Source organism: Tasmannia lanceolata, unplaced genomic scaffold (genome assembly GCF_043159265.1).
Source record: "Tasmannia lanceolata isolate RefF3 unplaced genomic scaffold, GAP_Taslan_0.1 ptg000002l, whole genome shotgun sequence".
In the NCBI taxonomy this organism is placed as follows: domain Eukaryota; kingdom Viridiplantae; phylum Streptophyta; class Magnoliopsida; order Canellales; family Winteraceae; genus Tasmannia; species Tasmannia lanceolata.
Genome location: NW_027518679.1, coordinates 45,159,841 through 45,179,772, shown reverse-complemented (window position 1 = coordinate 45,179,772; position 19,932 = coordinate 45,159,841). Strand labels below are relative to the sequence as shown.

Genomic DNA, 19,932 nt, shown 5'->3' with positions numbered 1-19,932 from the left:
GTTGGTAAGTGTTCTTTGAGGAGATATGAGCAGAGAACTGAGAGGAAGAGAAATGGATGAGATGAAGGGAGAGATAAAACTGCATATTTATGTGAAAATTTTGATGGGTATTTGGTCTGCACGTTTGAGTTGTGATGAACGTGGGAACTACTAAACTGCATTTTACAAGGAGAATGACATTCTTCAATGTTCATGTCATTGAGGGTCAACTTCCAAATCCAAATTTGTCTTTTTGAGTTTGGGAATAAAAAAGGGCTGCTGTTATTAGGGGTGGACTTGGTTTGATTCGGGGGTACCAACCCTATCGGTTCCCAATATTGGGAACTAGAACCGAACCCTAGAACTAAACCGAAGATTGGTTCTAGGTTTATCCAACTTTTTTATTTATTTTTTCAGCCTCACTTTCTTTCAAATTCAGCCCCCATCTTATTTTTATGAAAATAAAAAAGACTTAGTTTTAACACTCCCGTGTAACCTCGCTTAACTCAATGGCCCATATTTTTTTATGTTTGAAAATCTAAAATTTGATATGGGATTTGCTAGCCTCCTTCACAGAAGCACCTTCGCGCTTCATCTTTTGCAAGTTATGAAAGCCACATATGTTGACTTTTGCTTTATTCATTTATTTCATCTGTCATGGCTCTCATCACTTGCAAAGGACGGAGCGCGAAGGTGTGTTTGCGAAGGAGGCTAGCAAATCCCATTTGACATATATATATATATATATATATATATATATATATATATATATATATGAGAAAACGGTTCCTACACATATGTGCAGATAAGTTATCTACACACTAACTTAAAATACAGTGGGGCCACATTATTTGGGTGATCCAAACCATTCATTTTTAAGGCCCTCACATAGATAGGGTGTCCACAAAAAATCAGATCCATAGGATCATCCTAACCATTCGAACTGTGGAGGCAAAAAATGGACTAATTTGTGAAGGTTTAAAGACATCCATTTTACCTCCACAAATCGTAGGGTTGGGATGATCCTATGGATCTGATTTTTTGTGGACACCCTATCTATGTGAGGGCCTTTAAAATGGATGGCTTGGATCACCCAAACAATGTGGGCCCCCACTGTATTTTAAGCTAGTGTGTAGAGAACTCTCTACACATATGTGTAGGAACCGTTTCCTCTCTCTCTCTCTCTCTCTCTCTCTCTCTCTCTCTCTCTATATATATATATATATATATATATATATATATATATATATATATATATATATATATATATGAGAAAAGGGTTGATCCGCTCGAGCGCAGCTAAGCACAGAAACAGGGGGGATGGCCATTGGGGGGGTGATTCTAAGCATTCATTTGGAAGGCCCCATCATGGATGGGGGGCCTACCAAAAATGAGCTCCATTGGATCACCAATGGGTGTCCATTTGTGGGGCCAAATATAGACAGATTTATGGACAAACAGTATCTGTCCATTTTTTGCCCCACAAATGGACACCCTAAGGTGATCCAATGGAGCTGATTTTTGGTGGACACCCTACCCATGAAAGGGCCCATCAAATGAATGCTTTGGATCCCACCCAAAATGTGGCCCCACCCTGTTTCTGTGCTCGAGCGCAGCAAATGCATGATATATATATATATATATGAGAGTAGAGTTCATAAGGGTGCCCTCATATAAGCTTATATGAGGTGGCTCTCACAAAACATAAGGGGCCCACATTGTTAGGATGATCTGAAGAATTCATTTGAAAGGCTCCATCATAGATAGGGTGTGTACAAAAAATAAGCTCCATTAGATCATCCTAACCCCTCCAAAAGTGGAGGAAAAAATAGGCAGATTTATGGACAAAACGTGTCTATCCATTTTTGCCCCCACTTTTGGAGGGGTTAGGATGATCTAATGGAGCTGATTTTTTGTACACACCCTATCTATGATGGGGCTTTCAAATGAATGCGTCGGATCATCCTAACAATGTGGGCCTCTTATGTTTTGTGAGAGCCACCTCATATAAGCTATATGAGGGCACCCTTAGGAACTCTACTCTCATATATATATATATATATATATATATATATATATATATCATGCATTTGCTGCGCTCGAGCACAGAAACAGGGTGGGGCCACATTTTGGGTGGGATCCAAAGCATTCATTTGATGGGCCCTTTCATGGGTAGGGTGTCCACCAAAAATCAGCTCCATTGGATCACCTTAGGGTGTCCATTTGTGGGGCAAAAAATGGACAGATACTGTTTGTCCATAAATCTGTCTATATTTGGCCCCACAAATGGACACCCATTGGTGATCCAATGGAGCTCATTTTTGGTAGGCCCCCCATCCATGATGGGGCCTTCCAAATGAATGCTTAGAATCACCCCCCCAATGGCCATCCCCCCTGTTTCTGTGCTTAGCTGCGCTCGAGCGGATCAACCCTTTTCTCATATATATATATATATATATATATATATATATATATATATATATAGAGAGAGAGAGAGAGAGAGAGAGAGAGAGAGGGAGAGAGGAAACGGTTCCTACACATATGTGTAGAGAGTTCTCTACACACTAGCTTAAAATACAGTGGGGGCCCACATTGTTTGGGTGATCCAAGCCATCCATTTTAAAGGTCCTCACATAGATAGGGTGTCTACAAAAAATCAGATCCATAGGATCATCCCAACCCTACGATTTGTGGAGGTAAAATGGATGTCTTTAAACCTTTACAAATTAGTCCAATTTTTGCCTCCACAGTTCGAATGGTTAGGATGATCCTATGGATCTGATTTTTTGTGGACACCCTATCTATGTGAGGGCCTTAAAAATGAATGGTTTGGATCACCCAAATAATATGGCCCCCACTGTATTTTAAGCTAGTGTGTAGATAACTTATCTACACATGTGTGTAGGAACCGTTCTCTCATATATATATATATATATATATATATATATATATATATATATATATATATATATATATATAAGTGTTTGTGTGCTAGAGCTCATATAAGCTTATATGAGCTAGAGCTCACAAACAGGGGGGCACATTGTTTGGATGATTCAAAGCATTCATTTGATAGGCCCTCACATAGATAGGGTGTGCCCAAAAAATCAGCTTCATAGCATCATCGATTTGGTTCGGTTCTGGGTCTCAGGACCCCAAATTCAGAACCGAACTGAAAACCAACATTTCCAAAATTTTGGAACCAGAGCCAAACGATATATTTTAAGAACTGAGCCGAACGAAACCAAATAGGCTGGTTCGGTTCTTCGGGTTGGACCCAAACGATGTCCATTCCTAGCTGTTATCAATTTATTACAGGGTTTTCATGTATTATGAACCTGGTAAACTTAATAATTAAAAATGATATTCCAACCTTTATTCAGCATTTTTGCCTCTTTTGGTTGTCTTTTCCTATAACTGCATTTTCATGTCCTTCTGGTTGTCTTTTCTTGAAAAACAAAATCATTTTCGGGAAGATACAAACAAAGGAGAGGAAATATCAATTCCCACTGAATTGAAAAAAGAAAGCAACATCAATTTGGCAGATGTATCTGATCCACTAGCTGTTGATGCTAAGAAAAACAAAGAAAGCTCTCAAAGGACCGATTTCCTGCTAAAAATATTCAAATCTTAGAAGGAATCTCACCTCCATGTGGAGGTTTTCACCTTGCAAACGTTGAGGGCGAAAAAAACAATACCACTTTCCCCATCCAGTAAAAAAATGGACTATACATCTGTCAATCCAAAGGAGAGGAACCACTCACTTGGCACAAACTTCTGCCTTGCCCCTCACACAAAACTAGACCACATCCTTTCAAAAGAGGAAGAAGAAGACTCAGAAGTGATCTTCAATGAAGAGAACGCATGGTAGGCTGAAAGCAAATGGGCAAGTTGCCTAGTAGGCAACTTCCTAAGTAGACAACTGTACTTCGTTGCCCTTAGGGACTACCTCGCAAGGAAATGGAGCCTCAGAGGGGAGCTTCAACTCTTTACTTTGTATAATGAATGCGCGCACACTCTCGAAACAACAACCCACAACTATGGAGGCAGACCATTGATATTACAAAGATGTTTCCTGGAGATCTCCCTTGTACATCTAAGCCTAACGACGATACCCATTTAAGTTATGCTCTCTAGTTCTAGACACCCAAAATCTTTGCAAAATAGCCAGTAAAATTTGGAAGCTCCTCTATATGGATACCTCTACAACAGAGACGTCAAGCCTAAGCAACACAAGGTTTTGTGTAGAGATTGATGCTCGGAAGAACCTCTTAGTACCATCAGGCTCACCATTCCTATGGGGGTTTACTTTCAAAAATTCGAGTATAGCCAGACCGACACATGTCACAAAATCAGTAATTTTGAGAAAAAAATTATACTCAAGAATTGCGGCTAGTAAACCAAAAGATGCTCCATGATAGAGAACCCATTCCAACCACGTCGGAAGGAAGGCAAAAATTGGCAGATATTGCAACCGAGGGGAAAAACTTGGAGAAGGTAAGAAATGAAATGCTTTATGTAGACCCTCTCCACCTAGAAAACAATTTTTTCATTCCTTGAGCGCTTACAAGAAGAAGCCCGTCAGGCGAGACCCAACCCACACCAAACAAGGCCAGGAAAATTCGGAAAGTGACTCTTGAAAGCCTTCGGAAGTGACTCCAAAGGTGAACCAAGGCAGTTGGTTCCAAAGAAGGAATGCCCCCACATTCCTTACATATGACGCTCCCAAATATCCCAACATGCTCCCATCAAGCTAGCCATTTATGTAACCTAAAAGTATTGAGCAGTTTGAACTTTTATTTGGTGCTCTGTTTTTTTTTTTTTTGTCTATCATGAGTTTTGGGTCTCCCTCTCTCATGTGTTTCGAGTTAGGGATGGTGTCTTATACCTGTGAATGTAACATCTTTCTCTTTATCTAATAAACCGGTAGGGGTCCCTGCCAACCCCATCTTAAAAAAAGGGGAGGCCCAGTGCACGAGGCTCCCTCCATTGCAGGGTCTCGGGAGGGCTAGATGTACGCAGCCCAACCCCATGGTGGGCCCACATTTTTTGGGTGATCCTAAGCATTCATTGAAAGGTCCCATCATGGATGGGGTGTGTACCAAAAATCAGTTCCATTGGATCAACCTAACAACCCTTCCATTTGTGGGGTGAAAAGTGGGCAGATTTGTAGAACACCCCCCCCCCCCCCCCCCCCAATCCATGATGGGGCCTTTCAAATGAATGCTTAGGATCACCCATAAAAATGTGGGCCAACCCTTATTTTCTGCACTCGAGCGCAAGAACTGTTTTCTCCGGTGTTTAAAAATTCGGATGTGACGCGGAACGTGGCCAAGAACGTGGTTGACGTGATTATAAATCGAGAGAGTCAACAGAGTTTAATGACTATGTAGGGCAAAATGCAGAATTCAGATGTGGTGCAATGCGGAACACGGCCAATCTAGAAAGGAGTCGACTCGGGCGAGTTCCTTGTCGAGTCAGGGCATTTTTAAACACTGGTTTTCTGAACCACCCTTGTTTTCTACCTCTACATATACATAGAGGCTCAACTGTGTCCTCTGCAAAAAATTGATTGTATCTGCCGATAAGTTACGAATATCTCAGGTGAGTTTCTTCGAGAAAAAAAAGTAATTATTCTTTCTTATGCTTATTTTAGATGTTTAAATTTTGATCTAAATGTGTATCAATGGATAAATTAAAAGTTTTATTGATGAATGACTTGGATTTTTCAAAGTAACATAAAACCATGAAAAATAACAATCCTACATCCAGACAGGGACCGTGCCCAATTTATTTAGAGAAGAGAAACAATGCTCAGGAACCAGTTAATGCAACGCGAATCCGCAAGTCTTCTCATCAGTAGTGAGTCTTCACAGAACAATTGGCTGGGCGGAAAGCTAGTGGCCCAGCCGCATAAACAACTGCTTCATAATTCACCCCAGACAATCTCTTCTTCTCAAACCGAAGTGGGGATCCTTCGACTCCGTGATTGACATTAGTGAGGAGGTTACAGTCAGGATGGGGAGATGAAATCAATCTAACGGTGCAGGATTGGAGGGGGTGATCCAAGTAGTAATGGTTCATCTCTAAGCCTTGGAGTGGCGTGTAGAAGTAGCCATTACCATTTGTCATGAAGGCCTTGTAAAAGCTAACTCTACCCTTGTAGTCTTTGCAGATAACACCAACTTTGGCAGATAAGATGGGCTCGGCGCCAGTGAGAGACCATGTTCCGAAGCTCTCGCATTTTTGGCAGTAAACCACACCTTCCACAACCACCTCTACCATGTCCTTTGCTTCATATGAGGCTTGGGTGGATTCAAAAGAACTGAAAGCTAGTAGAAGTAGAAGCATGAGTGATGGGAGGAAGTAGAAGTGTTGGGTTGCTGCCATTTTTGTAAGTGTTCTTTGAGAAGATATGAGCAGAGAACTGAGAGGAAGAGATATGGATGAGATGAAGGGAGAGATTAGAGTGCATATTTATGTGAAAATTTTGTTGGGTTTTTGGTCTGCACGTTTGAGTTGTGATGAACGTGGGGACTACTAAACTCCATTTTGCAAGGAATGACATTCTTCCATGTTCATGTGTATGGGATCAACTTCCAAATTGTCTTTTGAGTTTGGGAGTAAAATAAGAAAGGGCTGCTGGTATCAATTTATCATGGGATTTTCAAGCTTTAAATCTAATATATTTGGAAATGATATTCCCAAATCCCAACCCCATTTTCATCATTTCCAAAATCTTTAGCTTGTCTTTTCCTCCATTTCACGCCGTTTTTCGTTGTATTTTTTTTTTTTGGAAAAGAAAATGTTTTCAGGTAGAGACAAACAAAAGGAGTGGAATTATCATTTCCCACTAAATCTATGCTGATTGTAATAAAAATCTCAAGACAGTAAGGAGAAGCCTGTATATCAGGTTGGGCCCACCTATTCATTGATCTACGCCAATCAAGGGATGGAACCCACATTGGATATCCAACGGCCCAAAAAGTGTACTGATCCATGCACCTATAGGAAGCGAGGGGTTTACAAAAATAGAACATGAGAATAGAACTCGAGAAGTGAAAAAATAGAAAATTTGTGGGACTCTTCAAACGAAGGAGTACATACATAGAGGAGGATTGTAGTAGGTTAAGGAGGAAGGGTTAATATAAGTAAGGATTACAAGTAGAAAAGAAGACTTCACAACTTCTTATAAATTTAGAATTACAAGTTTTAGTAATTTACAATTTCACATGTTTTATTCATTAATTTTAAGTTTTTGAAAAAAGATCCACATAATTTCCATTCGAAACTGGAGACTAGTTTTCGAATTTCAAATACACTTTTTTTTAAATACACTCCTTCAATATTATCAAAAGGAGAGAATATTCTTTAGGGAGAAAAATCACTAAAAAAGAAGCATATTTTTAATTAAGAGGAAACACATAGCAAGCGACTGGGGAGGCGTTCTTCCCAAAATTCGGAAGAACTTAGCTTCAAAAGGGAGTTTCTGGGGAGGCGAGCTTCCTATCCAACTAAGAAGTTTCATGGAAGTGAGCTTCCCATCTTTACTTTACACATTTTAAAAGCTATCTTAATTCCCAAGATACTCAGAAGGCCAATCAGAAAAGTCATAAACAACATGTGGAGTGTCCTTATTGAAGAAGGGAAGTGCATATATAAAATTTCTTCGGTCAAATGGCAAGATGGTTAGAACTAGGTAAAGATATCTGAACCGGTTTTTAGTAAACGACAAACAAAAGGGGTGGAAATATCATTTTCCTTTTTGGAATCATACCCTTTACAGAGAGAATATACATACAAACTCATAAAAAATGTTGAAATCTAAGGTCAATTGTGAGCTGTACATGTTTGTTACAAAATTGGAAATTAAAATAGAAAAGTCCATGAGGTTTGGTTGCCCATCCATAGTAATCGAGCCATGTTACAAAAGTCTCTATTAGATGTTACAAGGAAGTTTTTGGCTATGTTGAATTCTTTTTCATTGACCATTTTTTTCTTTAGTTTTTTGTTCCAAGGAAAAAAAATGGTGTAAGCATAGACTTTTTCCTTTGCTCCACAAAAACCTGTCTTTGGAATGAAAATTTAAACCACATTCTGAAAACCCAACAACATTCCAACATTCTCATGAGCCCATAAATGGCTCATGAACTGTCCAGATCACTAAAGTGCCGTTAAGAATTTTTTCACAAGTAATCAACCTGTAAATTTACCTTGTAATGACAGACTGGACGGTGAAAGAAAAACTCGCCCACTTGTCGCCATCTCCAAAGTTTAGAACAAAGGTAAGATTCACCCAATTATGTCTCTGAACAAATCATTTCAAAGCCAATGCCAAAACAGTTTTTGTTCTTCATTTCACAATTAAGTTCTGCAAATACACATGCTCTAGCCACTGAAACCAGTGACAATTTTTGCAGAGCAAAAAACAAAAAAAATGCATACAGACAACACCAAGCACACTCCCTCTCTATTTGTATAACACTATATACAGTATTACAGTATCACTGTATCCAACATTAGAAGCAACAAACTGATGAGGCACTTTAAGAGAGAAAATTGTCCCAAGACTTATCTGCTCATCAACAAACAAAAAAAAAAGCTTTTTTCTTCAGACTTTAGCTAAGATCATCTCTAGCTTGCATCTGTAGTAGAAAGAATTTCAAGCTCAGCCCACCAAAGAGGAGAGACTCTTGGTGTTGCTCCATCTGGTGGTATTTCTGTAATTTCTCTCAATTGGGCGGTGACGTCTCTCATTGTAGGTCTACGCTTTGGGTCAGGATGGACACAAGACTGTATAATCTGACAGAGCACGATGGCCTGCTCATCTTGGAAAGATTTCAGGGTTGGATCCATCATTTGTCTTAAGGGTTGATCCCCTTTCAAATAATCTGATGCCCATTCGACAAGTAGTCCATTGGCCTCTGAATATGGGAGTTTACCAGACATCATTTCCAACAATATTAACCCGAAGTTGTAAACATTGCCTGCGGGATCTAACAAAGATGCATCCAGGTCATCCCAAAAGCTGAAATCTGCCAACTTAGCCGCGTAGTCCTCAGTTAGATAGACCATGCTTGATTGTAGGTTTCTGTGAATTATGCGTGGGTTCAATTGGTGCATGTGGTCGAGGCAATATGCCATTCCCATCGCGATCCTCAATCTTACACCCCAGTCTAAGTGTTCTGCTTCTTCTACTGCACAGCCACCGAGACATGATGTTAGCCTCAGTTGGGTTTTTAAATGTACCAGAGTCAACAAAGAATTGTATTGCATTAAAGGGATAAACAGTATCACCAAGGCCCTGTTTGTTTTGGATTTCAAGAACCGATACATTTAATTCTGAGTCCAATAATCAGTCTCGGACTCACAATCGGTTCTCAGAACCTAAAACAAAGTGGGCTTAGGTATTCAAAACTAAATGCTAGTTAAGCAGTAAACAAAGGAAGATAGTTATATAATATTGAATCTATGCGCACTTTGGAGTAGTCAGAACTCAGAAGTTAGCTCAGTCATCCATGATACTGGCCTCAGATTTATTGCAAAGAAAAAAAATGGACTGCTTTTGAACATCTCCGAGAAAGTCGGCAACGGGGTATTTTCTCCAAGAAATAGTATTTTTGTTACCATAAATTGGTCAGTAGTCCATGCATACTTGTGTTCACTTCTATTGGTTGGAACAGTGGAACCCTGCGAAATAATATGAGATCTATTCATGAGGTCGCATGAGGCCCACTGTTTGCACCAAGGAGGATGGGGGGACTTCAGGATGAGTTCTCTTTTATTTTAGCTATTTCAAGATGGAAGCTTCAGAAGGTGCCATTATTAAAAGTAGTTTTCCAATGTTATGTTTGAGAACTGGGACTTAATGCTTTGTTAGATCCTAAAAGTATATGAATTGGTTAGGCAATTACCCAATTGAAAATATTACCAAAGGAGGGATGACTACTATAGTTAATCTATGCGTATTCTAGATAAATCTAGGGCACCGAGAGGTCTGAGACACTCACTGTGAAGATGCTCAAAGAGTGTTCCGTTTGGAGCATACTCAAAAACCATCATCCTGGTAAAAGGGTTCTCTTCCTCGCAATACCCAAGAAGGTTCACGAAATTCTTGTGGTTCACTCCCGACAATGTGGCAATCTGAAATCATAACCAAAACCGACAGTTAGCGAAACCAAATAACATGGATCAAAATTTGCGCAGAGCTGATTGGTAATAACCTTTTTCCTGAATTGAGCTTCTGAATGTTTTGGCCAATCTTTTGCTGACATCACTCCACTAGATATCACCGCTATTTCAACTCCACTTGACAGTGTCCCTTTGTACACCGTGCTATCTGATAAAGTACCAATGATATTACTGAAATCTTCACAAGCTGTTTCAAGCTCAGATCGTTTGAGACTAGGTACACCTGAAACATAAGCTTTCAGTTATGACTATAAAAAATAAATTGCAATAAAACAAGATATTTCCACATAAAACCATGGATCTAGGTGAGAAGGAAAAATAACCTGTTACAAATGCTTTCTGCAACTGCCCACTTAAACCTGTGGCCCATGGTCCGACAGTCACCACCTTATTGTTTCGACAAAAGAGAAAGACAATGCCTGACATGCTAAGGAGAAATGAAACCCCAACAGTAACAGCCACAAAAGTTACCCATGGAAATGAATGTTCCGACTGATGACCTGTTTCTCTCAATTGTGAACCATTTACGGAGGGGGAAGCAATTGGAACCGAAAGGGAAGGTGGTAAAGCAACTGTAGTAGGATGGTCCGGATTAGGGGAAGGAACAGAAACCGGAATGGAATGTGGGGCAGAAGCTATAATGGGAGGGTTTACTGGCGCATGGGATGGCAAATCATTCATTGGTGCAGGTGCAGGAGCAGCCTCAGGTGGAAGAAAAATGGGTCGTGCTGATGAGCCTGATGGGGACGGTGATGGTGATGGTGACAGATTGTGCGGTGATGATGCAGATTTACTTTTATTTTTTTCATGTCTTCTAGTGGAGGGACTGTGTGCAATCCCCACCTCCAGCAATCTCCGATTAGCAGCAAATTCAACTTGCTTAATGTTCCTACAAGAAATAAAAGCAGATTTTCATCATGCCAAATGTAAACCAGTTACCAGTTTGACACTATGTTAATTGTTATCTGCTGGCTACCGCTATCCTATGAAATTGTTATATAGACTCCGTTTCTTTCGACGTAAAATTTGTTTTATGTTGTAAAAATGAAAATAAAACAAATTTTATGTCCATTTTTACGTTGAGAAAGAAGCCATAATGAAAAATGTTTCTCCACTTCTCACACTGATACTTTGAAAGCAATACGCATCTCACACAGAATAAGACATCGATGATAATGGTTATGGAACCTGAGAAATTAAGAATAACTCCAACTTACTCCTGGGCCTTGACAATAGTATGAAATGTAAAGAATGAATTGGACTTTCTAATGGCAATCACTAGAAGATAGACTCAATGATGCCATAATGGCAGGTCCCAGGAAGGCCTAACAAAACAGAAATGCACCACGAGTATGGATTGTTGTTTATAGTCTCTAATGCCTCATAGTTCAGAATATCCAGACCCTTGTAAGGGTTTAATTCCTTTCATTCCTTTTCCATATTCAAGAGAAGAGTACTTACATACTAGTGAGTTGTATAAGTTGTATTTGCACTTCGAGATAATGGCACACATTATATACCACCAATTAAGATACTTGTGAACAGTTTCAGGCAAAAAGATAAAATTGTTCTTTCCCTTGAATTTGATCTGTCTCGGAATAATGTGATGGTAACTCAAGAACATCCTTCCCATTGTGAAAAAAAACAGTGCAATCGACAAAACTGAGAAAAATCAGCTGATAGAGAGTTTGCGAGACCAGTTTCTACTTCTGCTCATTTTTATATGATTTAATTGTTTTGGGTTAGATTGGTCAAGGTCTGGATATATAGATGGAAAACTAGGTAGGTAACAAAATAATAAATCTGGATCTCAAATGAAACGGAGCAGATACATCTGGCTTAAAAGCAAAAAAGTCCTCACCACAATCAGTATAGACCAATAATAAGTATGCAAGGGAGAAGACGAAGAACAGAGGCGTCTTACTCTGGTCAAGTTTCTGGTTCCTCTAGCATCCCAAAGTAAAACACCCACAATACCCAAGATAAACAAAGGGGGTATCTCTGCCAAATCCTAACCAAATGATCATGGTAGGTGATTGTGAAATGGGAGTTATGATGCTCACGTAGGCCTTCAGAAAAGAGAAAAGAAAGATCTCCAATGAAAACTGGTTGTGAAACAAAGAGAAAAGCCAATGCCTTAGTGGCATGGGAAACATGAAACATTTCAGAAATGGAGCCGACAGGGATACCATTTAAAGGAGCAAGAAAACTTGAGAGAAATGACCCTATAACCCAGTCATTCCATGCAGATTTGAACAAAGAAATGAAGTGGTTCTTCCATAAATAGAAAGATAAATGTAAGACGTGATTTAATCACAGTACTAACACCCATATTAGGTGAAGAAAAAGAATACCGTTAAAGACTCAACGCATAAAAGCATGTAAAAAATAAACATGAATAACTCAATAACTACTTCCTTGCAAGAGTTTCTCATAAAACATATCAATCATTTCAGGCTGAATAACAAGAATAAGATTATACTATACTTCACTTCTAACTCTGAAGTGGACTAGAGAACTAGAAAGCCTAGAAGATAATTTAACAATGTTAAGTATAGAATATGTACTTAAACCTCAACGTGAACTCGAGAAGTGTTTCATCAAGAAAATGCTGAAAGGCTAAAGGCTATTGAAATTTTTTGATTCTTTAAGAATGCCAACAATAACAAATTCGCATAGTAGAAACCCCTTTGTATTACAGCAGACTCCATAACCATACCTTGTAATGGATCTTCTGTTACGGGATGCTTCCTGTGCAGTAGAAGATAACACGTTTTTTTCTGCATGAAGCTCAGAGCGTATACTGAGCTCATGAAGTTTAGGAGACATGGCACCTGAGAAGCTGTTATTGTTGAGTAGACTGCAACATTAACCAGAACATGGAATCAATACAATAGTTGAAACAAATGAAACTTTGAAAATCCAACACTATGTCGCAACGGCAGCTTACAGGGTTTCCAGGGACTGAATATTGCCAAGCTCAGATGGAAGTGGTCCACTGAAATTATTGTGTCCCAAGTCCAGTACCTCAAGACTCTTCAATTCTCCAATCTCTTTACGGATGGCCCCATAAAAAGAATTATTGTGTAAGATGCTACATGGAACGAGAATAGTTAGATATTCTATGAAAAATACAGAAAATGTATCAAAAATGAATGTCTTCTATGAATGATTAGTATGCTACGCAAGACTCTGGACTACACATTGACCTTAACACAAATATGCAATAGTATGATTCTGGTGGAACATTCTCGTAAAAAATAACATTTCTAAGCTAGTGAAGCCTCATCGAATGCTTACAGAGATCTTATGTGACTAAGCTTCCCAAGCTCAGGTGTCAGTATTCCTACAAGACAGAGATTTTTCAAGTTCCTGCAAGCAGAAGAAAGCATACTTTAGAATATAGCAATGAATGTCAACATAAAAAATTAACAGGTAATGACCATATCAAACAAAATGTTAAGAGACTAAATGGACAGTTAAATAGTTCAGTTATAAATTATCACTTAAGTCTGTTAGCTCTCTTATAGATGAGTTCTCCAAAGTGCATGTATGGGTTGGATCTGTTTCTGAAATCTAGTTATACAATTTAATACGATTATTGACGCGAAACAAAATTCAATTTTAGTCACTGGTAAGCAGAGCCCAGATTCTAACTAGCTCTACATGAGTTATTTACGATCTTGGTTGTTCCTGCAAATCTTGCTTGCCAAAATGAAAAAAAAAAGAAAGCCAATGACACAGAATGCCAATGAAGCCGAATAAAAAAGGAATTAGGATTGAAAAAGCTTTTGTTGAAAACATGACAGAAAGCCAATGAAGAGGTTCCACCTATGTGTCTTATCCTCATCATCCAATAAGAATTCAAATAAACATTTCTGTCTCTTATATTTATGACACAGGTACTAACCTTGTCATATTTTGCAGGCTTTTCATTTCATCTGTATAATTTATTGTTGTTTTTTACCTCAGCACAACGATGATAATGCAGGAAGGTAGAATAACATTAAACAGCTAAGTTATTTGTCATGTATGTGCAGCACATGAGTTTCGAACAGCAACTCATGGTTTTTTTTTTTTGAACCGGTGGGATTTTATTTATAAAAGGAGCAATGGCCCACAACCGAGGTGGTCGGAGAAACAAGAAACAAAGCAACAAAATTAAAGAAGCTACAATAAGGAAGATAAAGGAGATAGAAAATAAAAAATCTCCAGAGTCGGTCTATCAACTCCCAATCGTGCAAGACAATCTGCCTCTCCATTCATGGACCGTCTGACATGCTGAAAGCAGACCACATATCCCTCCAAACAGTCCAAGATCCCGTAAATCATATCTGAGAGTCTCCATGGGTGAGGGCTCCCCCAAGTCATCCATCAAATCACATTGAGGTAACTTCCCTCCACAATTAAACGCCCCAGATCCCTGATATCCATTAACCTTATGCCCTCTTGTAAGTTGTAACGCCCTCACTTTGGCTTCATTAGGATCCTTGCTACATTTCGGGCGAGAGAAGCCCATCTTGTCGAACCAAACTCTCCCCTGAGGAGACCACCTATACCAGCTGGGCTAGGGTTACCATGCTAGAGCAATCAAAGTTTAGCTTTAGCCATCCCCGGTTCAGGAGGGATCCATCTGGGTGCAATAACCTCCTCCCTATCTTTGCTAGAGCAAATCTCCTTCCAGCAATGGTTGATATAAGTAGACGAATATATCTTAAAGCAAGATCCTATCCCAAGAGATGGTTAGAGGAAATGATCCTAAAGAAAGTGAAGGCAGCACCTTTAACCACACTCTTAAAAAAGATGATCATACCTTTCCTTGGCCAGGGCGCAAAGAACCAACATTCAAGGAGATCGGCGATTAGGGAAGACAGATGCAATCCCAAATTTCTTTAAGATAATAAGGGCCCAAACAAGTCTGGAAACCCTATAGTGAATAAACATGTGATCCACAATCTCCCCCGCCTCCACGTAGAGAGCACAATGATCGATGAGAAAGATTGTTGACTGTCTAGATCTTATCCTAGAAAGTTGTTTAACCAAAGGCATAGACTCTAGGAGGAGCTGGAACCCTCCAAACTTTGGCGAGGTCGGGGAACTAGAAGCTAAAAAGTGGCAGAAAGACTTTACATTGCAAGAACCAGAGGATTTGAAGATCCAAACCCTTTTTTGTTGCCTTGCCTCCCCGTGTAATGATTTTCCAAGCCAGGGAACTAGAAGCTAAAAAGTGGCAGAAAGACATTACATTGCTAGATCCAGAGGAGTTGAAGATCCAAACCCTTTTATCGCAGCCTTGCCTCCCTGTGTAATGATTTTCCAAGCAATGAGTGAGTTGTGTAACCCTATTAACTTCTGAGCCAAAGAAATTCCGTCTAAAACTAAAACTCGAAGAGACCCGCTCCCCTTCACTTTCAAAGCAATCCTTCACAAAAACCTCCTTATTATGGACCATACCATATAGATGCGGGAAAGCCTTCTTTAACGCCAACTCCAAGCACCACTTATCTTGCCAACACCAAACTCTTTTCCTCATAGTTCCTATTGTTTGAAATCTACTATAGTCGCTCAATCACTCTTGCGATTTCCTTTTGATTTCTAGTGTTTTTCTTGATGTTTTGAGAGTCGAGAATGCCCAAGCAAAGGCTCCCGATATTGGTACAAAGAGAGCTGACCATATAGAACAAGCAATCCAGATAAACTCATGTAACTATTATGACATTTTTGGGGAGGTTAGAGATGGATGACGATCAAACCATGAAAACTTTCATCAACATCAGGCATCAAATAAAAACAAAGGTGAAGATCAACTTGTTTGTGTCATAGAAGAAAGTCAAAATGTTAAGAATGTTATTGTGTGAGAAATTTTTTACACAAGGATCACATTAGCAATGATTTTTTTGACACAAGGATTGCAATAAATCCAAATCCACAAAGCAATATTCAAAGACATAGAATACAATCAAGAAGAACCAAAAAAAATTTAAAAATCATGTTCCTACCTATTGATCTAGTTATTCAACAAACCCAATTCCAAAAATTACGTGTCAGATAATTCAGTATCAAATAAACACATTTCTAACTGTGTTCCTACTTATTGATCTAGTTATTCAACAAACCCAGATCCAGAAATTACACAACAGATAATTCAACACTAAACAATTCGCGGGTAACTTAAATTCAATATTAAAAGAACAAACATAAAACAATAAAAACAAGACAAAGAACATCTGAACATCAATCACAATTTGAGCTGGAAGAATTGCTTACAGAGACACAACTTTGCCGTCAACGCATCCAACTCCGAACCAAGAACACGAATCATCATCATCCTCATCGCCCCAATTCAACAAAGCGCCAAACGGATCAGTCTGCACATTCATCTGGAAGTTCAACAGAGCCAGCCCTGAAACAGCTAATTTCAAGTCAACTTCAAAAAACCTAAAGAACCCTAACCCTAAGATAAAATACTTTAGAAAATGGGTACTGAAACTAACCTTCAGAGTTGAGAGAACAACAAAAATCCAAATTAGGAAGAAGCAAAGAAACCCAAATCAACAACACCAAGTTCAGCCTCAACCGTGTCTTCATTCTGGATAAAACTCTCCAGATTGGGTGAGATTAGGGTTTTTAGTTGAGCAAAATTCAGAGACTAAATGAAACCAAACAATAGTGTTACAAATGGGGTGGTGGAGAAGCAAAAGAGGAGCTGAAAACTAGTATGAAATGAAGGTTTTGTCGGGTTTCTGAATTGGAAAACAATGAGCAGAAGGATTTGTTTATGAATTTTGTTAACTTTTTCTACAGAGAAGGAAGAAGAAGAAGAAATGGTAAACAAAGTATGAGGTAATGCAACAGGAAGCTTTGAGACGGATTCATTTGACGCGTCTCTCGGAGATTTATTCTCATATTTTTATATGTGGAAATGATATTGCCACCACCCCTCTCTTTTACTTAGAACTTTTCCATTTGGTTGGTAGCACACAACCTAGAATTCCAACTAAAAATAAGTGACGGCTAAGCTGAAAGTCACTTTCATGATGGCAAAAGCCAATCTAAGGCTCTCCATACTCCATAGTGGGATTTTTCTTCGAGAAAGACAGTTTAAGGGCCCAGAATTCTCTGATCAATGTGTTCTCAACATCATAAAATTGGATTTCATTAACAGTAAAAGGTGTTTAAATAGGAACTCTCACAGATAAACATAGAAGGGAGAAAGATTATCTTAGATTCTTAACTAAATCTGATTATCTTAGATTCTTAACTAAATCTCACCGTTTAATGATCCAATGGTATCTTAATACAACATCATAAGCTTTTTATGGGGCATGAATGTGAAATCAAGACCGTTAATCTTGTAGAAGATCATGAGATGACCCACATGCTATTGGTCTAATCCAACTGCAGTAATCAATGATTTAGTGTGTGATTAGCAATGATTCCAATTCTTGCAGGATTAACGTGGAAAATGGAGAATTAGAATTGCTCGAAGTGACTCTGTCAAGCTTCATAAAAGCATGTGGAAATCTGATTCTACCACGCTGATTTGACGGGTTTTGGAAAATCAGGTTTTTGGGTCATATTTGCTAAATATGATTTTACAATCTTCTCATTGTCTGCAAAAAAAACAAAAACAAAAAAAAAAAAACAAAAGAATTATGATGGAGAAAGGTTGCCAAACACAACCTTAGCTTTACTTGGTAACATGGTTTTAAATTTCGGTTTTGGAATGTGTTTCGGACCTCACCGAAACTGAAATTTGGGCCCAAATGGGGTACATCGTTAAAAAATGCTATATAGTTAAAAAAAAAATTGAGATGTTTGGCTTGAATTTCTTGAAATTTCGGGCAAAATTACAAAAATCGGAAATTTCGGACAAAAATTTCAGCAGAAATCCGGTAACATGGTATTGGCGATTTCGGTTTCGGTGTTGACTCAAATCCGAAATTTCTGTCCGAAATTTAAAACCATGCTGGGTAGAGCCCAAATAAGGAACAATAGATCAAGGGCTCAGGACTATCCGATCATGGGTCAATGACATTTCCACGGATCTGATCACATATAGGAAAGAGAAAGGGATCTAACTTCTAGGAAGGAGGGTAACAATGACTTTCTATTTAGTATTTTACTTCTAGAGGCACTCGTTAACAAAACCCCTTAGAAAGAGACGGTGACAAGTACCAAAAAAAATAATGGTGAATGCTTCTCCTTTAAATGTTAGGTGGACCATAAGTCTATAACTATTTTTAAGTGGAGGAGGCTTTGAAGATTGAGTTATCGGAAGTGATATACTCGCCGCACTTCTTTTACTTGGGTCTGCCCACTCTGGTGTATTTATGACTACTCTTTTAGACTAGAGGGGCTGTCCCAAGTTAAAGAAGGGGACGAATATATTGTATCCCTTTTCTTTTTTTAATGATAGTTTAATTGATTGGGATTATGAGTCAATGCCGTCTTCTAGATTTTTTAGTTTTAGTTTCTGTGTGCAATCAAATATAGAAAAAGGAAAGAATTTCTGAAAATATTTTTCAGTCCCAAACTATTCCGTCTTCTAGATTTTGCTTTCCTTTCCTTTCCGGGTGACGTGGTAGAAGGAAAAGAAATCCATGGAAACTGTCAAGGAAAAGATTTCGTTTTCCTTGGAAAGCCTCTTTCCGATATATTTAATCGGAAACCAAATATCGAGTACCAGGGAAAAAAGTCAATTTCCACGTCATTTTCAGCTTTTAAATAAGAAATTCCACTTCTGATAATATTTTTCCCTGGAAAAGAAGTGAACAGAGAAATTATGTCTTGTCAAGGTCTTGTCAGGAACAATAAGGCTGTTTTCCAGGGAAAACAACACCGGGGAAAAGAAGTGAACATAGCCCAAATTCCTCCAATCCAAATAGGGTATTAACTTACTGTCAACAAAAGGGTCCCCCAATAAATTCCTCTGTTGAATCCCTAATATAACATTTAAGTCTTACCTACCCAAAAAATAACATTTAGGTCTGGATATATCACCTTCTTTGATGGAAAATGACCCATTTTTTATGGAAAATGATATTTCCACCCCCTTCTGTTTGTACTTTGCTGAAAATGACTTCATTTTCACAATAGTGATATTCAAACCTCCATGAGCCCACAGCTCAGTGATAACGTTAAATCTTCACTAGTCTCCACTAGCAATAATTTTATTTATTTTAATGAGGAATGGTAGAATGAAGAGCGCCCTTGCAAAAAAACTAGTTACAAGGGCTCCCCTATTGGTCAGTGTCAAGAAAATGCATTTATTTGTCATTTAATTTTGTATTTGTCAACTTCTTTTCCCTCTTTTTTCTGTGCCACTTTCTTGAGATGAGCCAATGGGGTGCCCTTGTAATGGGTTTTTGCGAGGGCGCCCTTAAGTCTATCCTTCCTCTTATTAATTTTTTTCTTTTGTGCTCTATATTTTATCCTTTCATATTACGTATTTGTTTAGTGAGATAGCGTAGCTTTGATGTCAAGACAAGGTCTTCTTAGGTGAGCCACACCACATGCCTAAGTTGTTAGTTTAGTTGCATCTTAGATTAGAAAAATATTTGAAAAAGGATGATACATTCATCCCTATTCTCCCCCCTGCCACCCCACTCTAGTGGATTCATGGCTACTCCTTTTACACTAAATGGGGTGGCCTCGCGAAGAAAAAGGGGCAAATATAGAATTTTTTTTTAAAATTTTAGTGTAATGTTTTTAATAAGATGGAAAGTAGTTAGGGTATGGGAGACTTGGTGAAGTTGACGT

General features: G+C 38.7%; 2 protein-coding genes across 2 annotated transcripts; both read right to left on the bottom strand.

Moving 5' to 3' along the window:
- Positions 1 to 5,835: 5,835 nt before the first annotated feature.
- On the bottom strand, positions 5,836 to 6,369 carry LOC143892268 (non-classical arabinogalactan protein 30-like). Its single transcript, XM_077396763.1, has one exon. The coding sequence runs from the start codon at positions 6,367 to 6,369 to the stop codon at positions 5,836 to 5,838; it is 534 nt and encodes a 177-aa protein (XP_077252878.1).
- A 1,930-nt stretch (positions 6,370 to 8,299) lies between these two features.
- Positions 8,300 to 17,048, bottom strand: LOC143875129 (inactive receptor-like serine/threonine-protein kinase At2g40270). The gene is made up of 9 exons (XM_077376942.1): positions 16,665 to 17,048; positions 16,438 to 16,573; positions 13,471 to 13,542; positions 13,121 to 13,264; positions 12,890 to 13,030; positions 10,494 to 11,059; positions 10,203 to 10,393; positions 9,990 to 10,122; positions 8,300 to 9,176 (listed from the first exon to the last, which is right to left on the bottom strand). The coding sequence occupies exons 1-9, from the start codon at positions 16,756 to 16,758 to the stop codon at positions 8,614 to 8,616; spliced, it is 2,040 nt and encodes a 679-aa protein (XP_077233057.1). The 5' UTR covers positions 16,759 to 17,048; the 3' UTR covers positions 8,300 to 8,613.
- Positions 17,049 to 19,932: the final 2,884 nt, after the last annotated feature.

What these genes read in the sequence shown, in the direction of transcription:
- LOC143875129 (XM_077376942.1), bottom strand. Translation starts at nt 16,758, where the DNA reads ATGAAGACACGGTTGAGGCTGAACTTGGTGTTGTTGATTTGGGTTTCT. An exon ending in GCAGAAAGCATTTGTAACAG is followed by an intron (nt 10,394 to 10,493) that starts GTTATTTTTCCT and finishes CTTATGTTTCAG; the next exon opens with GTGTACCTAGTCTCAAACGA. An exon ending in ACTCTTTGAGCATCTTCACA is followed by an intron (nt 9,177 to 9,989) that starts GTGAGTGTCTCA and finishes GTGGCTGTGCAG; the next exon opens with TAGAAGAAGCAGAACACTTA.
- LOC143892268 (XM_077396763.1), bottom strand. Translation starts at nt 6,369, where the DNA reads ATGGCAGCAACCCAACACTTCTACTTCCTCCCATCACTCATGCTTCTA.